Genomic DNA, 17,883 nt, shown 5'->3' on the forward strand with positions numbered 1-17,883 from the left:
CATCTACCTTATTTGCAAGGAAAGTCGTTCGAACCGTACCCTCTTTTTATTTTTTATTTCTTTTTTATTGGAGTAAAGTTGCTTTACAATGTTGTGTTACTTTCTGCTGTACAGCAAAGTGAATCAGCCACATGTATACATCTATCCCCTCTTCCTTGGATTTCCTTCCCATTTAGGTCATCACAGAGCACTGAGTAGTGTTTCCTGTGCTGTACAGTCGGTTCTCATTAGTTATCTATCAAACAGAACAATCTTTAAAATCCTTCCCAACTCTGATCTGGTTATCTGTTTCCTCCAACTAGACGGTGCTGAGATATAATATTCTGCCTCCTAAAAGTGTGGAGGCCTTTAATCTTAGTGTGGAAATAGCGAAAGCTCGGTGTGAGCAACGTACTTCACCTCGATCCTTGGCTCTGACCATCCATACCAGGTGAGGACAGCGGAGGTGCGGTGGGGGGCACCTAGACCATGGAAGCTGAGCTGGAGAGAGAGAGAGAGAGAGAGAGAGAGAGAGAGAGAGAGTGTGTGTGTGTGTGTGTGTGTGTGTGTGTGTGTGTGTGTGTTGCAGATGCACAGTGTGCCGAGAGGGAAGATAATGGACTCACACAGGTTTGCTTCTTTCTGCCCTCAGTTATGTGGGGAGTCGCAGCTCTTCCAATATGGTTATTGTGGAAGTAAAGATGCTTTCCGGGTTCAGTCCCATGGAAGGCACCAAACAGTTAGTAAGTTGCTTCTGTTTTCTATCTCTGAGGGGGGCTTATTATTATAGCTTTTAATTATCATTAAAAAGCTGGTGAAATGGGCATCATGGTTTATACATACAACTCATGATTGTATTATCTAAATGGGCTACAAAGGTGCACCAGATATATGATATGGAACCTGTTATAGTCTTGGTTCCTTTTTCTTACCTTTTCCACAGTATATATTGTTTCTGCAACCATGGCAGAGCTTTGGAAGATTACTCTAGGGGATAGGGAAGGCTCTGGCTATCAGTCTCCTTTTTTTTCTCCTTTCTTATTCAGCTTCTCCAGCAATCACTGGTGAAGAAGGTTGAATCTGGACCTGACACACTCAACATCTACTTGGAAGAGGTAGGGATCAGGAACCGAACCAAAGAGCTTGATCGCTTATGTGTCTTTTCAACTTCCCTTCTAATGTACATGTACTAGTGTCACACACACGAGGACGAGGAACCTGGGAGATGGAGTTCACAACCACGAGATGAACTCTACTGGTGTACCATAACATACCCCTTTGCATCTCCAGGACAGCACTATCTAACAGATACAAAATGGGAGCCATCTGTGTTCTTTAAAAATTTCTAGTAGCCACATTAAAAAAATTAAAGAGATGGGCTTCCCTGGTGGCGCAGTGGTTGAGAATCTGCCTGCTAATGCAGGGTACACGGGTTCGAGCCCTGGTCTGGGAGGATCCCACATGCCGCGGAGCAACTAGGCCCATGAGCCACAATTACTGAGCCTGCGCATCTGGAGCCTGTGCTCCGCAACAACAGAGGCCGCAATAGTGAAGAGGCCCGCGCACCGCGATGAGGAGTGGCCCCCGCTTGCTGCAACTAGAGGAAGCCCTCGCACAGAAACGAAGACCCAACACAGCCAAAAATAAAAATAAAAATAAATAAATAAAAGAGGCTTCCCTAAATTAAAAAAAAAAAAGAAAAAAAAAGAAAAGCAGCTTCATTAAAAAAAAAAAAAAAAAATTAAAGAGAAACCGATAAAATTAATTTACTTATATATTTTATTCAATTTTATATACCCAAAATGTTTTTTTATTTCACCATGTAATTAACATACACAAGTGTGAATGAGGTATCTACATTTTTTTTTTTTTCTTACTACATCTTTGAAATCCAGTACGTGTTTTACACCGACAGCACATCTCACTTCTGACTGGCCACATTTCAAGTGCTTAATACCCACATGCAACATGACAGCTCTGGAGAATAACAGAGTGGTTAATAGCTGAGGCTCTGATGCCAGAGTGCTTGGGTTAAAATCCTGGTTCTAACATTGGCTGCAATTGTTGGATGATTGTTTCCTCATCTGTAGAATGAGGGTAGGTAGTGGTAAAAATAGTTACCTATCTCACAGAGTGGTTGAAAGAATTAAGTGACTTAAGACATGAAAAGATATTTGGAATTGTACCTGGTATGGAGTAAACCCTCCATAAACATTAGCAATTATTATTATTATTTTATAATGTAATGTTAATGTTAATTAATTTTTGTTAGACATTGTATGTAACTTTTCATTTCAACCAAATAAGGAGTTCTCAAGGACTAGTAGTATTCTAAAAACTGTTACGATGCTTATTTCATCATACTCTATTTAGCACAAGGAAGAAAGGTGGCATTATTATATAACTGACAGACAAGACTATCTCCAATTAAAATTAACTGTTGTTAGTAATGTTTTCCACTCCCACACCAATTCATCTTACTGTAGTTTTCTTATCTGCCAGGGGGTGGCTCTTTAGGGTAAGTCCTGTATAGTTTCTTTTGAGACAACTCTGGTTAGTGTATCAGGAAAAACCCTGAAATCATGATATTGTAGTTGTTTAAACATTTTGCAAAGTTTATGATGCTTTCATACACACCTTCTTTGAGTCTCACACGGCACCCCTCCTTCTACGTAAGGAGGCTGAGGCTGAATTGATAAGAGTGAGTGTGCTTGTCAAGTCATCCTGTTTGTCAGTGTCCAAGCTGGGAGTAGCACCTGGGGATTCTAATTTCCATGACACCATTCCTGAGACTGCAATGGCGGGCCGGTCAGTGTATCCAGCCAGCTTTGTCAGCTTCTAATCTGAGACATCAAGTCGAATGGTCTAAAAGCCAACCGTCATGATTATATCTGTGACTATTTCCTTTTTCTATGTATCTTCTCCCCTTTTATCTTGATCAGCATCACCAGAGGACAATCTGATTCACATTTAACAAGTTATTCTTGCTTTTATTCCTCTTCTCTGTTGTTTTTTGTTATTTGCTTGCTTGGTTTGGGGGGGTCTGTTTCATTAATTTCTTCATTATTTCTTTTCTTTATTTTGGGCTGAAGGGAAGGGGAAAGGACATTTTTTGTTATTTGTCTAACTTCTTAAGTTGAATGCCGATTTGTTTATTTTTAGTCTTTCTTATTTTCTGATGAATATGAACTATAAATTTCCCTCTAAGTATATTCTGTCTTTGTCCCACAATTTTTGACAAGCATTGTTTTTATTACCATTTAGTTCTATATCTTAATTTTGGGGGAAATTCATGGGCTATTTAAAGCCATCTTTTTGTTACTAATTTCTAATTTTATTGCATTATGGTCTGAGATCATGATAGTGAGCCTCTGAAATGCATAGAAGTTTCTTTTGTGACCTAATATATGGTCTTTTTTGGAAATGTTCAGTGTGTGCTCCAAAAGAATGTCCATTCCCTTTCTCTTGGGTATGGATTTGATCTAGATCTAAAAGTCCAAGATGATTATTTCTGTTGTTCATGTCTTTGTTAACTCTGCTTATTTTTCTGCTCAATCTATCAGTTTTGGAAAAGGGCTTGTTAAAATTTCTAATTACAATTATTGATTTGTCCTTTATCCATTTATCTATGCAATTCTGTCAGTTGTTTCTTGATATATTTTCCAACTATATAATTAGGTATGTATATGTTATGAACATATCTTTTTCAGTTTTCCTTTTATTAGTATACACTGTGCTTCTTTTACACTAATTATATATGTGTGTGTGTGTGTGTGTATATATATATATATATATATATATATATATATTTCTCTGCTTTAGATTTCTACGTACACATGCACTTTTTTTTTTTTTTTCGCCTGAGATTCTATTTGGTCAGATATTAAGCCTGCTATCCCAGCTTTCTTTTGGTTTATATTAGTCATTTACTTTAAATCTTTATGGTAACTAAATGATCAACGAGAACAGTGGTTCCAAAGATTTTTTTCCAGGACCCCTCTCTACTCTTAAATGACCTCAAAGAGCTTGTGGTGATGTGGGTTACATTTACTGACATTTAACTTATTAGAAATTAAAACTGAGAAAAATACTAAAGTATTTATTGTCATTTAAAAACAACAAAGATAAACTCACTACATTTTAATATAATATTTTATGAAAAATTTATTTCCCAAAAAAAAAAAATGAGAATAGCAGATTGTATTATGTTTTTGCTTTAATATTTAGCTTAATCAAAGAGAGTAAACTTCTCCCATCTGCTTCTGCATTCAATCTGTTGCAATATCACACATCAGGTAGCTCCCTTACACTAGTACAATGAAAGAGAATGAGAGTGAAAAAGGCAAATAACGTCTTAGTATTATTCCAAAAAGAGTTCTGATCTCACAGGCTGCCAGATACAGTCTTAAGGATCCCTGAGAGTTCCTGGACCATGCTTTTAGAAGCACTGTACCTAAAGAAATCTCTTTGGAAATATCTTCCAATTAGGTGTTTCTAACTTCTTATTTAAATTTACAACATAGGGACTTCCCTGGCGGTCCAGTGGTTAGGACTCAACTCCTCCACTGCAGGGGTCACAGGTTTGATCCCTGGTTGGGAAACTAAGATCCTGCAAGCCACGCTGTGCAGCAAAAATAAAATAAAAGTAAATAAATACATAAATTTACAACATAAATCTTATTTTCTTTTTATATTAGATTAATTTATGCAATTGTTTTGAACTCTCCATTTATTCACTTATTCAACAAATATTTATTGAGCCACCAATATATGCCAGATACTATTCGACATGATAGAGATGCAGCAGTAAAAACAGTAGACATGACCCCTGCCCTCATGGATTTGATATTCTAATGGAGAGACAAGCAATATACAAATTTTAAAAGTACATATATATGTGCACACACACACACATATTCAGGAATAATTTTAGTAGTAATCAGTACTACGCAGGAGTGTGGTGGGGCTAGGCCAGGATGTGATTGTTTTAAAGTAACGTGGTCAGGGGACTTCCCTGGCCGTCCAGTGGTTAAGACTCCGCCTTCCAGTGCAGGGGGTGCGGGTTCCATCCCTGGTCGGGGAAGCTAAGATCCCACATGCCGCGGCCAAAAAACCAAAACAGAAAAAAACCCAGAAGCAATATTGTAACAAATTCAATAAAGACTTTAAAAATGGTCCACGTCAAAAAAATCTTAAAACCATAAATAGATAAAGTAAGGTGGTCAGGAAAGGCCTCTCTGAGGAGACGTCATTTGATCAGAGACCTGAATGAAGAGAGAAAGGCGATCGGGAGCATACAGGTGTTGGAGTGAAGTGGAAGCCTCCGTTCCTTTGGCCACTTCACTTAATTTAGTGGAGGAGCCACGGGTTAGAGTAGACCAAGAACAAACCCATTTTACAGAAGGACCAGGAAGCGGTAAGATGCTAAGAAGAAAAAGCCAGGAAGACAGCAGGAGGCAATATTAGGAGTGGCATAGAGCAGAGGTAGAAGGGCTTCCGAAAATCTGTGTGAAGACAGCAAGAGTCTTTTAACCTCCACCTGACAGAGATGTTATTTTCACTTTTGTTTTAATGTGATGTTTGTCTGTCTTCCCCACAGCTTAGTAAGAAGACTCAGACCTATACCTTCACCATCAGCCAAAGCCTGTTGGTCACCAACCTCAAACCAGCAACCATCAAAGTCTATGACTACTACCTACCAGGTGATGGCCAAGATTTATCTGCATCTCGCAACATACTTCTACCTCATTCTTCATGATATCTTTCTTAATTTTACGGATACTCCTTTCCAAGCCAAGTGCACATAATTACATTATCTGATCTCCTAAAGCATTTTAAATCAATTACATGCCACTTAAAAAAGTCTTCTGCACTAGACATATTTTATACAACGTGGTCCATAGACTGAAAGAATGATGTTTTCTAAAGACTAACTATTCTTAATATTTTTGCTGCAATGACTAATTTACTACAAGTGTGCAAATATTAGTCATTGGAAACTTGCTGTAATTCTGAATGTGCTCATAACCTGTAGAAATCTTTTGAAGAGGGTTAAAGCAGTAACTTTTATGTAGTATTTTCTCTCTGAATGTATTAGGCCTGCAATATAATAATATATGTCATTTAATTTTACAGATGAACAGGCAACAATTCAGTATTCTGATCCCTGTGAATGAGGTAAGCCCAGAAGAAAGAAGGCTGGGCTTTTGGGGTAGGGTGGCAGTATTCAGAAGTTAAGGAGACGTTCTTCTGAGTTAAGGGTATTATCTTTTGGAAGCTTATTTTTGATAAAGTGGACTTTACTTTTTTGTCCTGAACTCTTTTATTAAAAAAAACTGAGGTATAGTTGTTGTACAATATGTCCTAAACTCTTGAAGAGAGAATAATCATCTCCATAGTTCACATCAGAAAAAGTTAATAGTGGCATTTGTATGAGGGGTTCTATGTGATTTTTAAAAACAGTATTTTCTTTTTTTGGCTGAAAATTTTCCTAATTATTACATTATATATCTTTTTATATAAAAATACTAAGACAAAAGTACAGATTACCTGATTCTACTTCCCTGAGATAACACTCTAATAATCCCATTGTGTGTTTTGTGAGATTTTTTTTTACTAGTCAGGAAAAAACTCCTCTATCATTGTGAAGACCTTCTGTGTATCATGATGTCTTCTGTCTTTGTTTTTTCCCTCCAGGATAGAAGATGGAAAGAGACTAAATGAATTCTCCACGACATTACTGGACAGCATTCTTCTGTCTCTTAAAGCAGAACCCGTTCAATCAAACAATTTGGTTTCTCTTGTTAAAAAACAAAATGCAGGACTTCCCTGGGAGTCCAGTGGTTAAGACTCCACGCTTCCACTGCAGGGAGTGTGTGTTCAATCCCTGGTCAAGGAACTAAGATCCCACATGCTACGTGGTACGGCCAAAAAAAAAAAAAGCAACCAAATAAAATTGAAAATCGAATGGGCTCTATTAGGTGATTTATGAATTGAGCAGCATTTCTTCTAGCAACCAGAAGGGTGCTCCAAGGGGTTGTACAAAATTGAAGGTGTTTATATAAAGAAGGGTAGGGCAAAGGAGCTCTTAGCAAAAGAAAAGAAAGAATTTTTTTTAGGCCACGACATCTTTTTTGGGGGACTGAGGGGGAGGGAATGGCAAGGGTTTTATGGCATAGATTGCCTCTCCTTCCTCTGGGGGATGGAGAAGGCCCACGTGGCAGATGACCTTGTTGGTGCTGACTGGAAAACTCCAGACTAGTTGATTAAGATTACATTCCTGGGGAAGGTGGAAATGGCAGTTAGGTCAGGTATTAAATCTAGATTTGGTATCAGGGGCTTTAGCACAAGTGACACCATTTTGGGCCTGTGGTTTTTCTCTTTAACACTCTGATTGACTAGTGAGTGGGTAACAGATGGGTAGGCCTGAACCTCAGCTACTTTCTACGACTTCACAGATGCACAGGTGCTGGAATAAAGGGCTGGGGAAGATGGGCTAGGAATCATCACACAAAGGAGGAATTATATGGGAAAGCTCCTTGGGGTAGGGTCATTGGTTTAACTATTCTGTTGAGCCATTTAGGAGACTCTCCAGAGAGGAGATGGTGGTAGAGGGTGTTCCAGGGAAGATAAAAATGTCTTCCTGGAGGTTAAATCTAAGGGAAGATGTAATTTAGGTCTTTGGGAGTAGACTAAAAAGATTTTTTTCTTTTCTTTGAAAAGAAAATCTGTGTGCTCGACTCTGTGCATATTTCTGTGGTTACCAAAGGTTCTGTTTAAAGATATGGTTATTCTTTAACAAAAACTCACAATTTGGCTTCTTCCTTAAACCTTTTGACCCAGACTTCGCAAAGAATCGAGTCAAGTATTCAGAGAGAGGTCCAAAGAGAATCCTAATTAAGGGACTGTGTTCAGCCAGTCTGTCACCGCAGGGCAAGCAGTGACTGATAACAAGAGAAGTGGCTGGCCACAATTCCCTATCTTCTCTGCTTTTCTCCGGCCTGACCCCCCCAGCCTTTTCCCACTTGGGATACCTATCATGGTGTAAACTCTTCCTTGGGGCAATGCTTTTGTTTTGGAAACAAGTTTGGAGGCAATGGGATGGGGGTTGGGGAGCGATAAGTGATATTTAAACAGAGAAGATGCTCTAGGCAATTACACCCTTTTACTTTGGATGTCCACGCACTGATCTTGCTCTTCTTAGATCAGAAACTCTGACCAGAAGAGTCAGGGAAAAGTAAGTCCATGATGTAGATATTTCCCTAAACCCAAGGCCACGCTCGCATAAACCATTTGTTCCTTACCTCCTCCACCCTAGACTTTGCCCTGCTCCTCTTAGGAGTTCCCAAAGTGAGAGAAGATGGGGAACATACCCAAAGGAGGTCATCCCTAAGCCTGTCTTACCCTTCGGTATGATGGGAAGAGAACAGAGAACTCTAGAGAAAAGAGAGCAGTCATGAACGCTCCTCCCACACAGTGAAAGCCCCACCCCCCCTGTACTTTTGGGTCTGTAGCTCCTGCCAAAACTTCCCATTTTTTTTGCAATGGAAGGAGGTGGTGGTCCTCAAGATTTAAGAAGTTATATCTGGTCAAAAAAACATATCAAATGATTACAAAAACTATTCTTGTGTCTTTGGGGTTGAAAGAATATCTTATGATTTAATATTATAAACTACACTGAAAAAGGGAATGTTCATGAGAAAATTTACATTCTTCAACTTACTGAAATATAAACGTTTGTGCATATTTGAGAAGCAAGGTGATTTTAAGGTTTAAGTAGTGTTCAGCATTAAAGTGACACTTAGTGTTCTAGTATTTATAGTTAAGTATTCAATACAGGCATTTATTGTATGCCAGGTACTTTGCCAGGCCTGGGAATACAGAGATAAATAAAGTAAGGTTTCTGGGACTTCCCTGGTGGACAGTGGTTGAGAATCTGCCTGCCAATGCAGGGGACATGGGTTCGAGCCCTGGTCCGGGAAGATGCCACGTGCCGCGGAGCAGCTAAACCCATGCGCCACAGCTACTGAAGCCCGCGCACCTAGAGCCTGTGCTCCACAACAAGAGAAGCCACCGCAATGAGAAGCCCGCGCACTGCAACGAAGAGTAGCTCCCACTCACCGCAACTAGAGAAAGCCCTCGTGCAACAACAAAGACCCAACGCAGCCAAAAACAAATAAATAAAATAAATAAATTTATTTAAAAAAAAAAAAAAAGGTTTCTATCCTTAAGGAGCTCACAGACTATTGGAGTGAGAAAAAAACCAAATCAACAGTCATGATATAGTGAGACAAAAATATAATGATAGAAAAAAGTACATAAAGCTATGGGAGTACATAGGAGAGGTACCTTCCCAGACTGAGCTGACGGGGTGGTCAGGAAAGGCTTCTCCAGGTTGGTCCCTGAGCTGGATGAGCAACAACCAGAAAAAGAGGGAGCAAGTTTGGGCAAAGTGATCTACGTGCGAAAGGCAAAGAGGTGGAAGAAGGCTGGTATTTCCCCAGAGTAGTTCAATGTACTCCTGGATGATGTGTGTGTGATTGTGTGTGTGTGTGTCTGTGTCTGTGTGTGTGTCTGTGCGTAAGTAGAGAGAGGTTAGGTCACGAATTGCTTTTTAGAAAGATTATTCTAGGGACTTCCCTGGTGGTCCCGTGGTTAAGACTCTGCACTCCCAATGCGGGGGGCCCAGGCTCAATCCCTGGTCAGGGAACTAGATTCCACATGCTGCAATTAAACGATCCCGTGTGCTGCAACTAAGACCCAGTGCAGCCAAATAAATAAATAAATAAATAAATAAATATTGGGGAAAAGAAAAAAAACTATCAAGGAATTCCCCAGCAGTCCAGTGGTTAGGACTCCATGCTTCCATGGCCAGGGGCCCAGGTTCGATCCCTGGTCAGGGAACTAAGATCTCACAAGCTGCGTGATGTGGCCAAAAAAGAAAAAAAAAAACCTATCAAACGTGTGTATTCTATTGATAATACATCATCTTTTTGTGGGAGGTATAGCTTAACTTTAGTTAACAAGTGTCCACAGGAGACATGTTTTCTGTGTGTGTGTGGAGGTAAGTGGATTGGTGGGGGTGTGCATGGAGGGTTAGAAAGGTGGAGAGAAAGAGAAAAAAATTAAAAAGATAGAAAAAGACAACTATAAAATTACAAGGCTTAGATAAGAAGTCATCTAAAACTGAGGTTTTTAAATCTTTTTTCTACTGTACCATGAATGAGATGACATTTTCACATGCCATCCTTGCCCTGACTCATCTCTATAAGGAGACCCAGGATTATCTCTAATTCTGGCTTCCAGCATTAATTTACCCACTTAACAAAATATAAGAGTACAACCTCTATGGACAGCAATTTTGCAGTAGTTACTGAAATATAAAACATGCACATATTTTGACCTAACAATTACACTTTAAGGAATTCATTTTACAGTTATGCTTGCATCTATGTGTATTGATACATGTTTAAGAATATTGTGGCTGTAAAATACTACAAATAACAAAAATGTTTATCAATGTATCTATATTATATAACAAAGATGCCCATTCAACATAGCTACACAAGGGAATACTATGCAATTGTTAAAGAAGAATATGGCAGCTCTACGCAGCCTCTTATAGAATAACCTCTAAGGTCTATTCTTAGGCCCCAAATCCTTGGAGGTACCTTTGTTGTCTTTCTTTTTTCTCACATCCCACATCACATCCATTACGTCAGTAAATCCTATTGGCCCTAGCTTCAAAATATATCCAGTACCTGACCACTTCTCACCTCTTCCACTGTTATCACTCCACTCTACTGCAGATGCTTCCTGACTGGTCCCCATCCTTGTCTCTCATGCCTGTTCTTATCACAGCAGCCAGAGCGATCCTGTTAAAAAATGTAAATCAGATCATATTACTCCTCTACTCAAATCCTCCCAACATTTCTCAGCCAGAGGAAAAGCTGATGTCAGGTTTTATAATCATTACTTGCTTCCTCCCTCCCTCCTCCAGTCCTCCCTTGGCACTCCCACACTTCTTTACACCTCTGACCTCATCTCCTTCTCCTCCCTTCCCGTCTCACTCTGGTCCAGACACACTGCGCTTGCTCTTCCTGTAGGGGAGGGAAAAGTTTCCTTGATCCTCTTGAGGTTTCTGGCTGGGTCTGAAAGTTAAACTGACAGATTAACAGAAGAAAAGCATACACATTTATTTAATATAATTTTGATGTGACTAGGGAGCCTTCATAAGGAAATGAAGACCTGTAGAAATGGCTAAACCCACATATTTTTATGCTAGGTTTGATGAAGAGTGGACAGTCAAGGAGAAATCTGACAGGTCAAAGGGTATGAGGGAAATGTCGAAAACTGGGAGGAACTCAGCAAGACCTGTTTGTTCGGCCCCTTCTTGGCATCTCTGGCTTCAGAGGTAAGGATGTTCCTTTCCTCCAGGTACAGTATAGGGAGAGCGCTTCTCAAATGAGGGTTTATAACCTGTTTCAAGGGAGAAGGGCAGGGAGAAGTTCACTCTGCCCTTCTTGTTTCTGCTGTTTCCTTCTTGTTTTCTGCTGACCTTCTTGTTTCCGCCTTCAGCTTAAAATATTCAATATGCCAAGATGTCATATTTTGGAGTATCGTGCCCTGAACCGCACGGTTCCTCTAACGCACTGGCACATGATCCCTCTGCCTGGAGCAAATATACACATGGCTGCCTCTCTTCCCTTCATCTCTCTTCTTAAGTACCGTCTTCTCTGTGAGGTCTTCCCTGACAACTGTATTTAAATTCTAGCCCTATACCCAAATTCCCCCAACGCTTTTCCATTTAAAAATTTTCCTCTATTGCACTTGCCATCATTAACATTCCATAGATTTTAGGTTTTATTTGTTTACTGTTCTTCTCCCCCACTAGAATGCAGCCTCCATGAAGGTAAGAATTCTTGCCTGTTTTGTCTACTGATGGACATGCATGAGAGAAAAAAGTGACTGTCTTATAGTAGGTCCTCAAACTATTTTTTGTTGAATACTCGATATATGGAGGACTTAGATGTAGGGTATAAACTACAGAAAAGAGTTAAGGATGATTCCAACATGTCTTTGTCTTGACATCTGGGATTGCCATTTTCTAAGCTGAGGAAGTCTGAGGGAAGAACAGGTTTGCTGCAATTGCTGGTGGTCTGCCATCCATGTCTCTAGAATGCAGTCAGGAAGGAAAACTCAGGCAGGGAGCTTGGATGGGGAGATCTGTTCTCCCTGACTTTGCCAACTCTGACAGTTTCTTTACTGGGATTTATAGTTGTCAAAAAAATGATCCGAAAATTAGAAATAGAGGGAAGAGGTTCCTAGGTGTTCTTTCAGTTTAGTGCTGGGCTTGTGCCTTGCATTGATTTCCTATTGACTGAGTTATTTTACAACCCTGAAGAGGCAGAGGTTAACTCAAACCTGCAAACAGTTCCTCTCCAGTAGTGGAAAAGATAATCCTTAAGGTTATGGGTCATGGTCGAATATGACATTCACCAATTTTCTACTCAACTCAGCAATCTTCTCTAACATCCCTTTATTAAATTGCCTGTAAACATCCAGCTTCTCGAATGCACTTTTAACTGATTTTAGTACCTCACTGGTTCTTTCATTAATTAACAAGTGATATGAAATCTTTGATACATGTTCATTTTATTTTTGTATGAGAGTTATGATTCTACCTTTTTGAAAATTACACTTGAATGGCGTTTTCACAGAACTGAAAAGCTGCCACTCAAAATGATTCCTGAGCATTTTCTCATTGATTAGCCCAAGCATGTGATACAATAACTTCTCCAGTTGTTAGCAAACAAAGGAGTAAAGAAGTTGGCAGCTGGCTGGACTTTAGGCGGCAGAAAAGGTGTTAAGATTAGCTTCTGTTTTTTGAAATACCGGTTAGCTTCTGTGTTCACTTTCTATTGCTGCTGTAACAATGTGCCACAAGCTTAGTGGTTGAAAACAACACAAATTTATTATCTTACAGTTCTGTAGATCAGAAGTCTGACATGCATCTCACTGGGTGAAAACCAAGGTGCTATCAGGAGGCTTTTGTGGATGCGCTAGTGAAGAATCCATTTCCTTTTTTGTTGGTTTGTTTCCAGCTTCTAGAGGCTTCCTGCATTGCTCAGCATATGGTCCCCTTTCACCTTCAAAGCCAGCAATGGCAGGATGCGTCCTTGTCCCATCACATCTCTCAACCTGTCTCTTCTGCCTCTCCATTAACACTTTAAAGGGCTCTTATAATTACATTGGGCTCATCCAGATAATCTAGGATAATCTTCCTATGTTAAGGTCAGGTGATTAGCAACGGTCAACCAATAAAATAATGTAGGAGGTTGCAAATAAAAGTTTATTTGGGGGACTTCCCTGGTGGCACAGTGGTTAAGAATCCACCTGCCAATGCAGGGGACATGGGTTCGAGCCCTGGTCCAGGAAGATCCCACATGCCACGGAGCAACTAAGCCCGTGTGCCACAACTACTGAGCCTGTGCGCCACAACTACTGAGCCCACGTGCCACAACTACTGAAGTCCACGTGCCTAGAGCCCATGCTCCGCAACAAGAGAAGCCACCGCGATGAGAAGTCCGCACGCGGCAACGAAGAGTAGCCCATGCTCACCTCAACTAGAGAAAGCCCGCACGCAGCAACAAAGACCCAACACAGCCAACAATAAATAAATAAATTAATTAAAAAAAAAATTTTAGTTGGGATCTTAAGAATTGCAGTTCAGGAGATACATTATTCTGGTAGTCCCAAAAGGATGTTCCAAGGAAGAGAAAGAGTCAGGGGCTTTTAAAGACAAAAAGTCATGAGATTGTTAAAAGCTGCCTGGCGAGAATCGTGATTGGCTCTGATGCGAGTCAGAAAATCATTGTCCTTTAGGAATCATGAGTTGTTTTAGGCTGAGGACCCCATAAGTATCTTGAGTTTCTAGCAGGTGTTTTGGATGACTTCATCAGGTCAAAAGGTCAAATTCCATCCAGGCGGAGATGTGCATAAGTCATACTTCCTTAATGACCTCCCAGTTCCATTTTAGAGAGCTCTCTTAGCAATAGCAACCCCATTTTGATTTTCCTTTCACACAGCATTATATCCATCTGCAGCTTTAATTCCCCTTTGTCATACCATAACACAGTCATAGGCTTCATGGATGAGGACATCTTTTGGGGCCATTACCTGCTTATCATAGTTTATAAGCCGACAAGGGAGAAAACAGAGAATTTAGGAAAGTGATATATACATCTCTCTTCTTTATTTTTTGCTTCGACATCTCCCCAGTATCTATGTAGACTGATCACCAGAGTTATTTCCCTTGTTAACAAAGGCAGGTGGGCCTTCCATTAAGGGTATTTACGATGGCAAATGCCAAACATCTTTGTTCAAATGTTTATGTGTGTGCTAAGCATTTTAAATAGATCTTTTGCACTATTCTATTTTTCACACTGAAAGACGTGATATAGTTGAGCTTTGGAGTCAGACAGACCTGAATTTAAATTCTGACTCAATTACTTACAACTCCCATGAACTCTGAGCAAGTTACCTGATCTTCCTAGCTTTAAATTAAGGATAAACTGTAAATTAAGGATTAACAATAGCTACCAGAAAAGGTTATGGAGAGGGCAGGAGAAGTTCCATCTTGGGCCTAGAAACTTATTTCAAAAAATTTATTTAGTATAATTCTGATGTGACATGGGAGACTTCATAAAGAGATGAAGACTCAAAGAAACAGACGGGTATATTTTTAGGCCAGGTTTGATGAAGCGGCGACAGGCATGGAGGGATAACATAGGTTAAAGAGTACGAGGTAATTGCAGTGACAGCGAAGTTTAGCAAGGCCTGTTTGTTAGGATTCTTCTTTGTGTCCTTTTGTCTTCAGAGATAAGGATTCTCCTTCCCTCCCAGGGCACCTCTCACATGAGGGTTTTATTACCTGTTTCAAGGAAGAAGAGAGAGGAAAGAAGGAGATCAGACTGACTTTCCTGCTTCTGCCATTTTCTCAAATTCCTTCAGCTTAAGATACTCAATATGCCAAGATGCTATATTTTGGGGTAGTGTGTCCTGAACACCACTATGGGTATTAGTGATGAGAAGTGAGAGGTATTCTTTTTTTTTTTTTTTGCTTAACAGCAAACGTTTATTTCTCAAGGTTCTGAAGGCTGGAAGTCCAAGATCAAGATGCCGACAGACTCAGTGTCTGGTGAGACCCCTCTTCCTGGTTCATAGACAGTGTCTTCTCACTGTGTGAGAGGTATTCTTATATCTTTTAATTCCACATATTTTTTTTCAGTTGAGAGAAGGGCAAGCACCTAGAAAATTAATTCAGTTAATCAATATTTATTGGATATCTTCTATTTGCCAGGGATTATGAAATGCCCCTCTTCTATATTCATCTTTTAGCCTTCAATTTTTTCCACTTAAAATTGAGGGGATTGCATAATTTTAAAGTTTTTTTTTTTGCTTTAAAAATATTAGCGTCTATAAATTTTCTTAATCTTCATTTTCTCCCAACTAGACCTAGAAGTGGCATACACAATTGTGGTGGGATAGGGGTGGGATGTGTATGGTGGTTCACATCCACAATTGGTTAAAGTAAAGTTTGATTTTTTTCCCTACTTCCTCCCATCCACATTTGCATAAAAATGTGATCACACATGCTTACTTACTTGGTTATTTGTAAATACATGGCAGTAACACCTCTCTTCCTTCACAATTCATTGAACATTGCTGGGCTTAGAAGAGAAGCTTGAAGAATGCTCATTCAATGTTCAGTTGATGTGCAAAATTATATTACTTTCTATTTGTTTTAGTTGCTGCCAAACAGTTGATTTCCTTCAAATCCTGATCTTTCTTTATTCAGATAAGTTTGCAGGGGGAGGGCTTCCATTTCTACACACCAGATAGAATGCATTTCCTTTTCACCTATTTAGGCTAATGGCTTTTCAGTGTTATGCAGAGTAAAGAAATTATTTGGCTTCTATTCAGAAGACAATTTGGTTTGAAAAAGAAAAGGCTAATTCCAGCATAATCATTAAATGAAAATGACAAAGTTTAGCACAAATTTTAAAAAAAACCAAAAAACAAAAAGAGAAAGAAAGAAAGAAAAGTCAGTTGAAGACTTTCTAGGAATCACAAATTGTTCCGCTCTGTTTAGGTTTAGATAAGCTTTTCAGTATTTCCCAAACTGATAGAGTCTTTGACAAGGATTTTCTTATGGGTGGAGGTTTTCCTAATACTTCACTTTGCTGTTAATAAATTTCTTTTTTAAGCTGAATTTGTCTTTGGAAAATTGGTTAGACTTATGACCCTGGAAGTCTGGTCTGTCTTGGAGAGAGAAATGAACTGGAAAAGAATTACTGTGAAGTGAGGGATACAAGCCTTTAACATATGAAAATTAAAATAATGGCCCATAATCAATACAACATGCTTTGTGACAGAGTATTTGTAGACTAGATTTATATCAGAAATTCAACAAAATTACACATCATCACTACCTTATCCCCTAACATCATCTAAATGTATAACTTTTAGTAAATGTAGGGGTCCATGACCCAGAAAATAAAAAAAAATAATCTTTAGAGATAGAATGAAATTATATGCAATAGTAGTGATTCTGTTCCACTTCTAATGGGGCTGAAGTGGCCATGTACCCTCCAGGTATGAAATCCCATAGGCTATTGGAAAAATGAGTGCATACCCTCTGGCATCTGGATTCCTTCTCCTTGGGATATGTTACAGGCCTTCTTTAAACACTTCACAGTGATAATTTTCCCATGGAAACATGGATAATGTTTCTTGACCTCAACGTCATATAATCTAAAAATTGTCTATAGATAGAACTTTTTCACTGGTGCCAGGAAATCAGCTTAGGCTCACTATATCCATTCTAAGCCTCCGAAAGAGAGCTTTAAACTTCTTTGGCATGCCAAAAATCTAGGTTTGAATTAAATGACTAATGCTTTACCTAGTTTTTACCACGACTTCTCTCTGCCAGAATCTTTTCAATTCATCCTCAGCCAAAGCTGTCATCCATCCTGGCAACGTACCTTTTCACCTCCCCACACGTCATGTCTTTGCTTTTCCAGTCCTTTGGCTGCCCTCCTGTTTCTTCCCTCACATACTTGTCTGACTGGTTCCTAGAAGCTTGGCTGAGATTTTTCTCTGCCATAAATCTGGCTACCACAAATTAAGGGCCCGGTGCCAAAACACACCTCTCTCAATGAAAATCTAAATAGATCTAATATATAAACAAAGAGAATACTTCTATTTTCTTTCTAAAAATAAATCATGCCTTGGCTTTTAAAGGAGAGAATGAAGAGCAGGTTGACAGAGAAAATAACTGGTTAGAACAGAGGTTAGGAAAAGACTTGAGGTAAGAATAGTTACTCAACCATGATAATATCAGAAAAAGCAACAACCGTATTTATCCACAAGGCAGTCCCTCGCCCCATCCGTAAAGGCTAATGAGGGCAGTTATCTTTGTTCCGTGCACTGATGTAAATCTAAGCCTTCAAAACCTGAGCTGCACATAGTAGGTGCTCTAGAAATATTTGCCGCATGTTCAAAGACTAAGAGAATTAAAAACTGATAAAAAATGACAAAGGCCACAGCTTCACCAAATGTTTAGCCTTCCCAAACACAGCCCCATTGTTCTATTCTCTTTATACCCCAAGGCTTCTCCCTTGTTTTTGTCGTTCTCTTTTACATACATATTTAAATCTAAGCACACACACACACACACACACACACACACACACACACACACCCCAAATCCCTGAAATACACACACACACACACACACACACACACACACACACACACACACACACACACACACACACACACACACACACACACACACACACACACACACACCCCCCCCCCCCCCCCCCCCAAATCCCTGAA

General features: G+C 39.5%; 1 protein-coding gene across 2 annotated transcripts in view; it reads left to right on the top strand.

Moving 5' to 3' along the window:
* The window catches only part of A2ML1 (alpha-2-macroglobulin like 1), a 42,925-nt gene extending 35,979 nt beyond the window's left edge, over positions 1 to 6,946 (top strand). For both annotated transcript variants that reach the window (XM_082349160.1, XM_082349161.1), the window contains exons 31-36: positions 303 to 430; positions 632 to 722; positions 1,026 to 1,094; positions 5,579 to 5,681; positions 6,115 to 6,156; positions 6,676 to 6,946. In XM_082349160.1, coding sequence (XP_082205286.1) covers positions 303 to 430; positions 632 to 722; positions 1,026 to 1,094; positions 5,579 to 5,681; positions 6,115 to 6,155 — 432 coding nt within the window. In that variant the 3' untranslated portion in view covers position 6,156; positions 6,676 to 6,946. The remainder of the gene's footprint in view (positions 1 to 302; positions 431 to 631; positions 723 to 1,025; positions 1,095 to 5,578; positions 5,682 to 6,114; positions 6,157 to 6,675) is intronic.
* Positions 6,947 to 17,883: the final 10,937 nt, after the last annotated feature.

The sequence above is a fragment of the Balaenoptera borealis genome (assembly GCF_965194805.1).
Source record: "Balaenoptera borealis genome assembly, chromosome: 13".
NCBI lineage: Eukaryota > Metazoa > Chordata > Mammalia > Artiodactyla > Balaenopteridae > Balaenoptera > Balaenoptera borealis.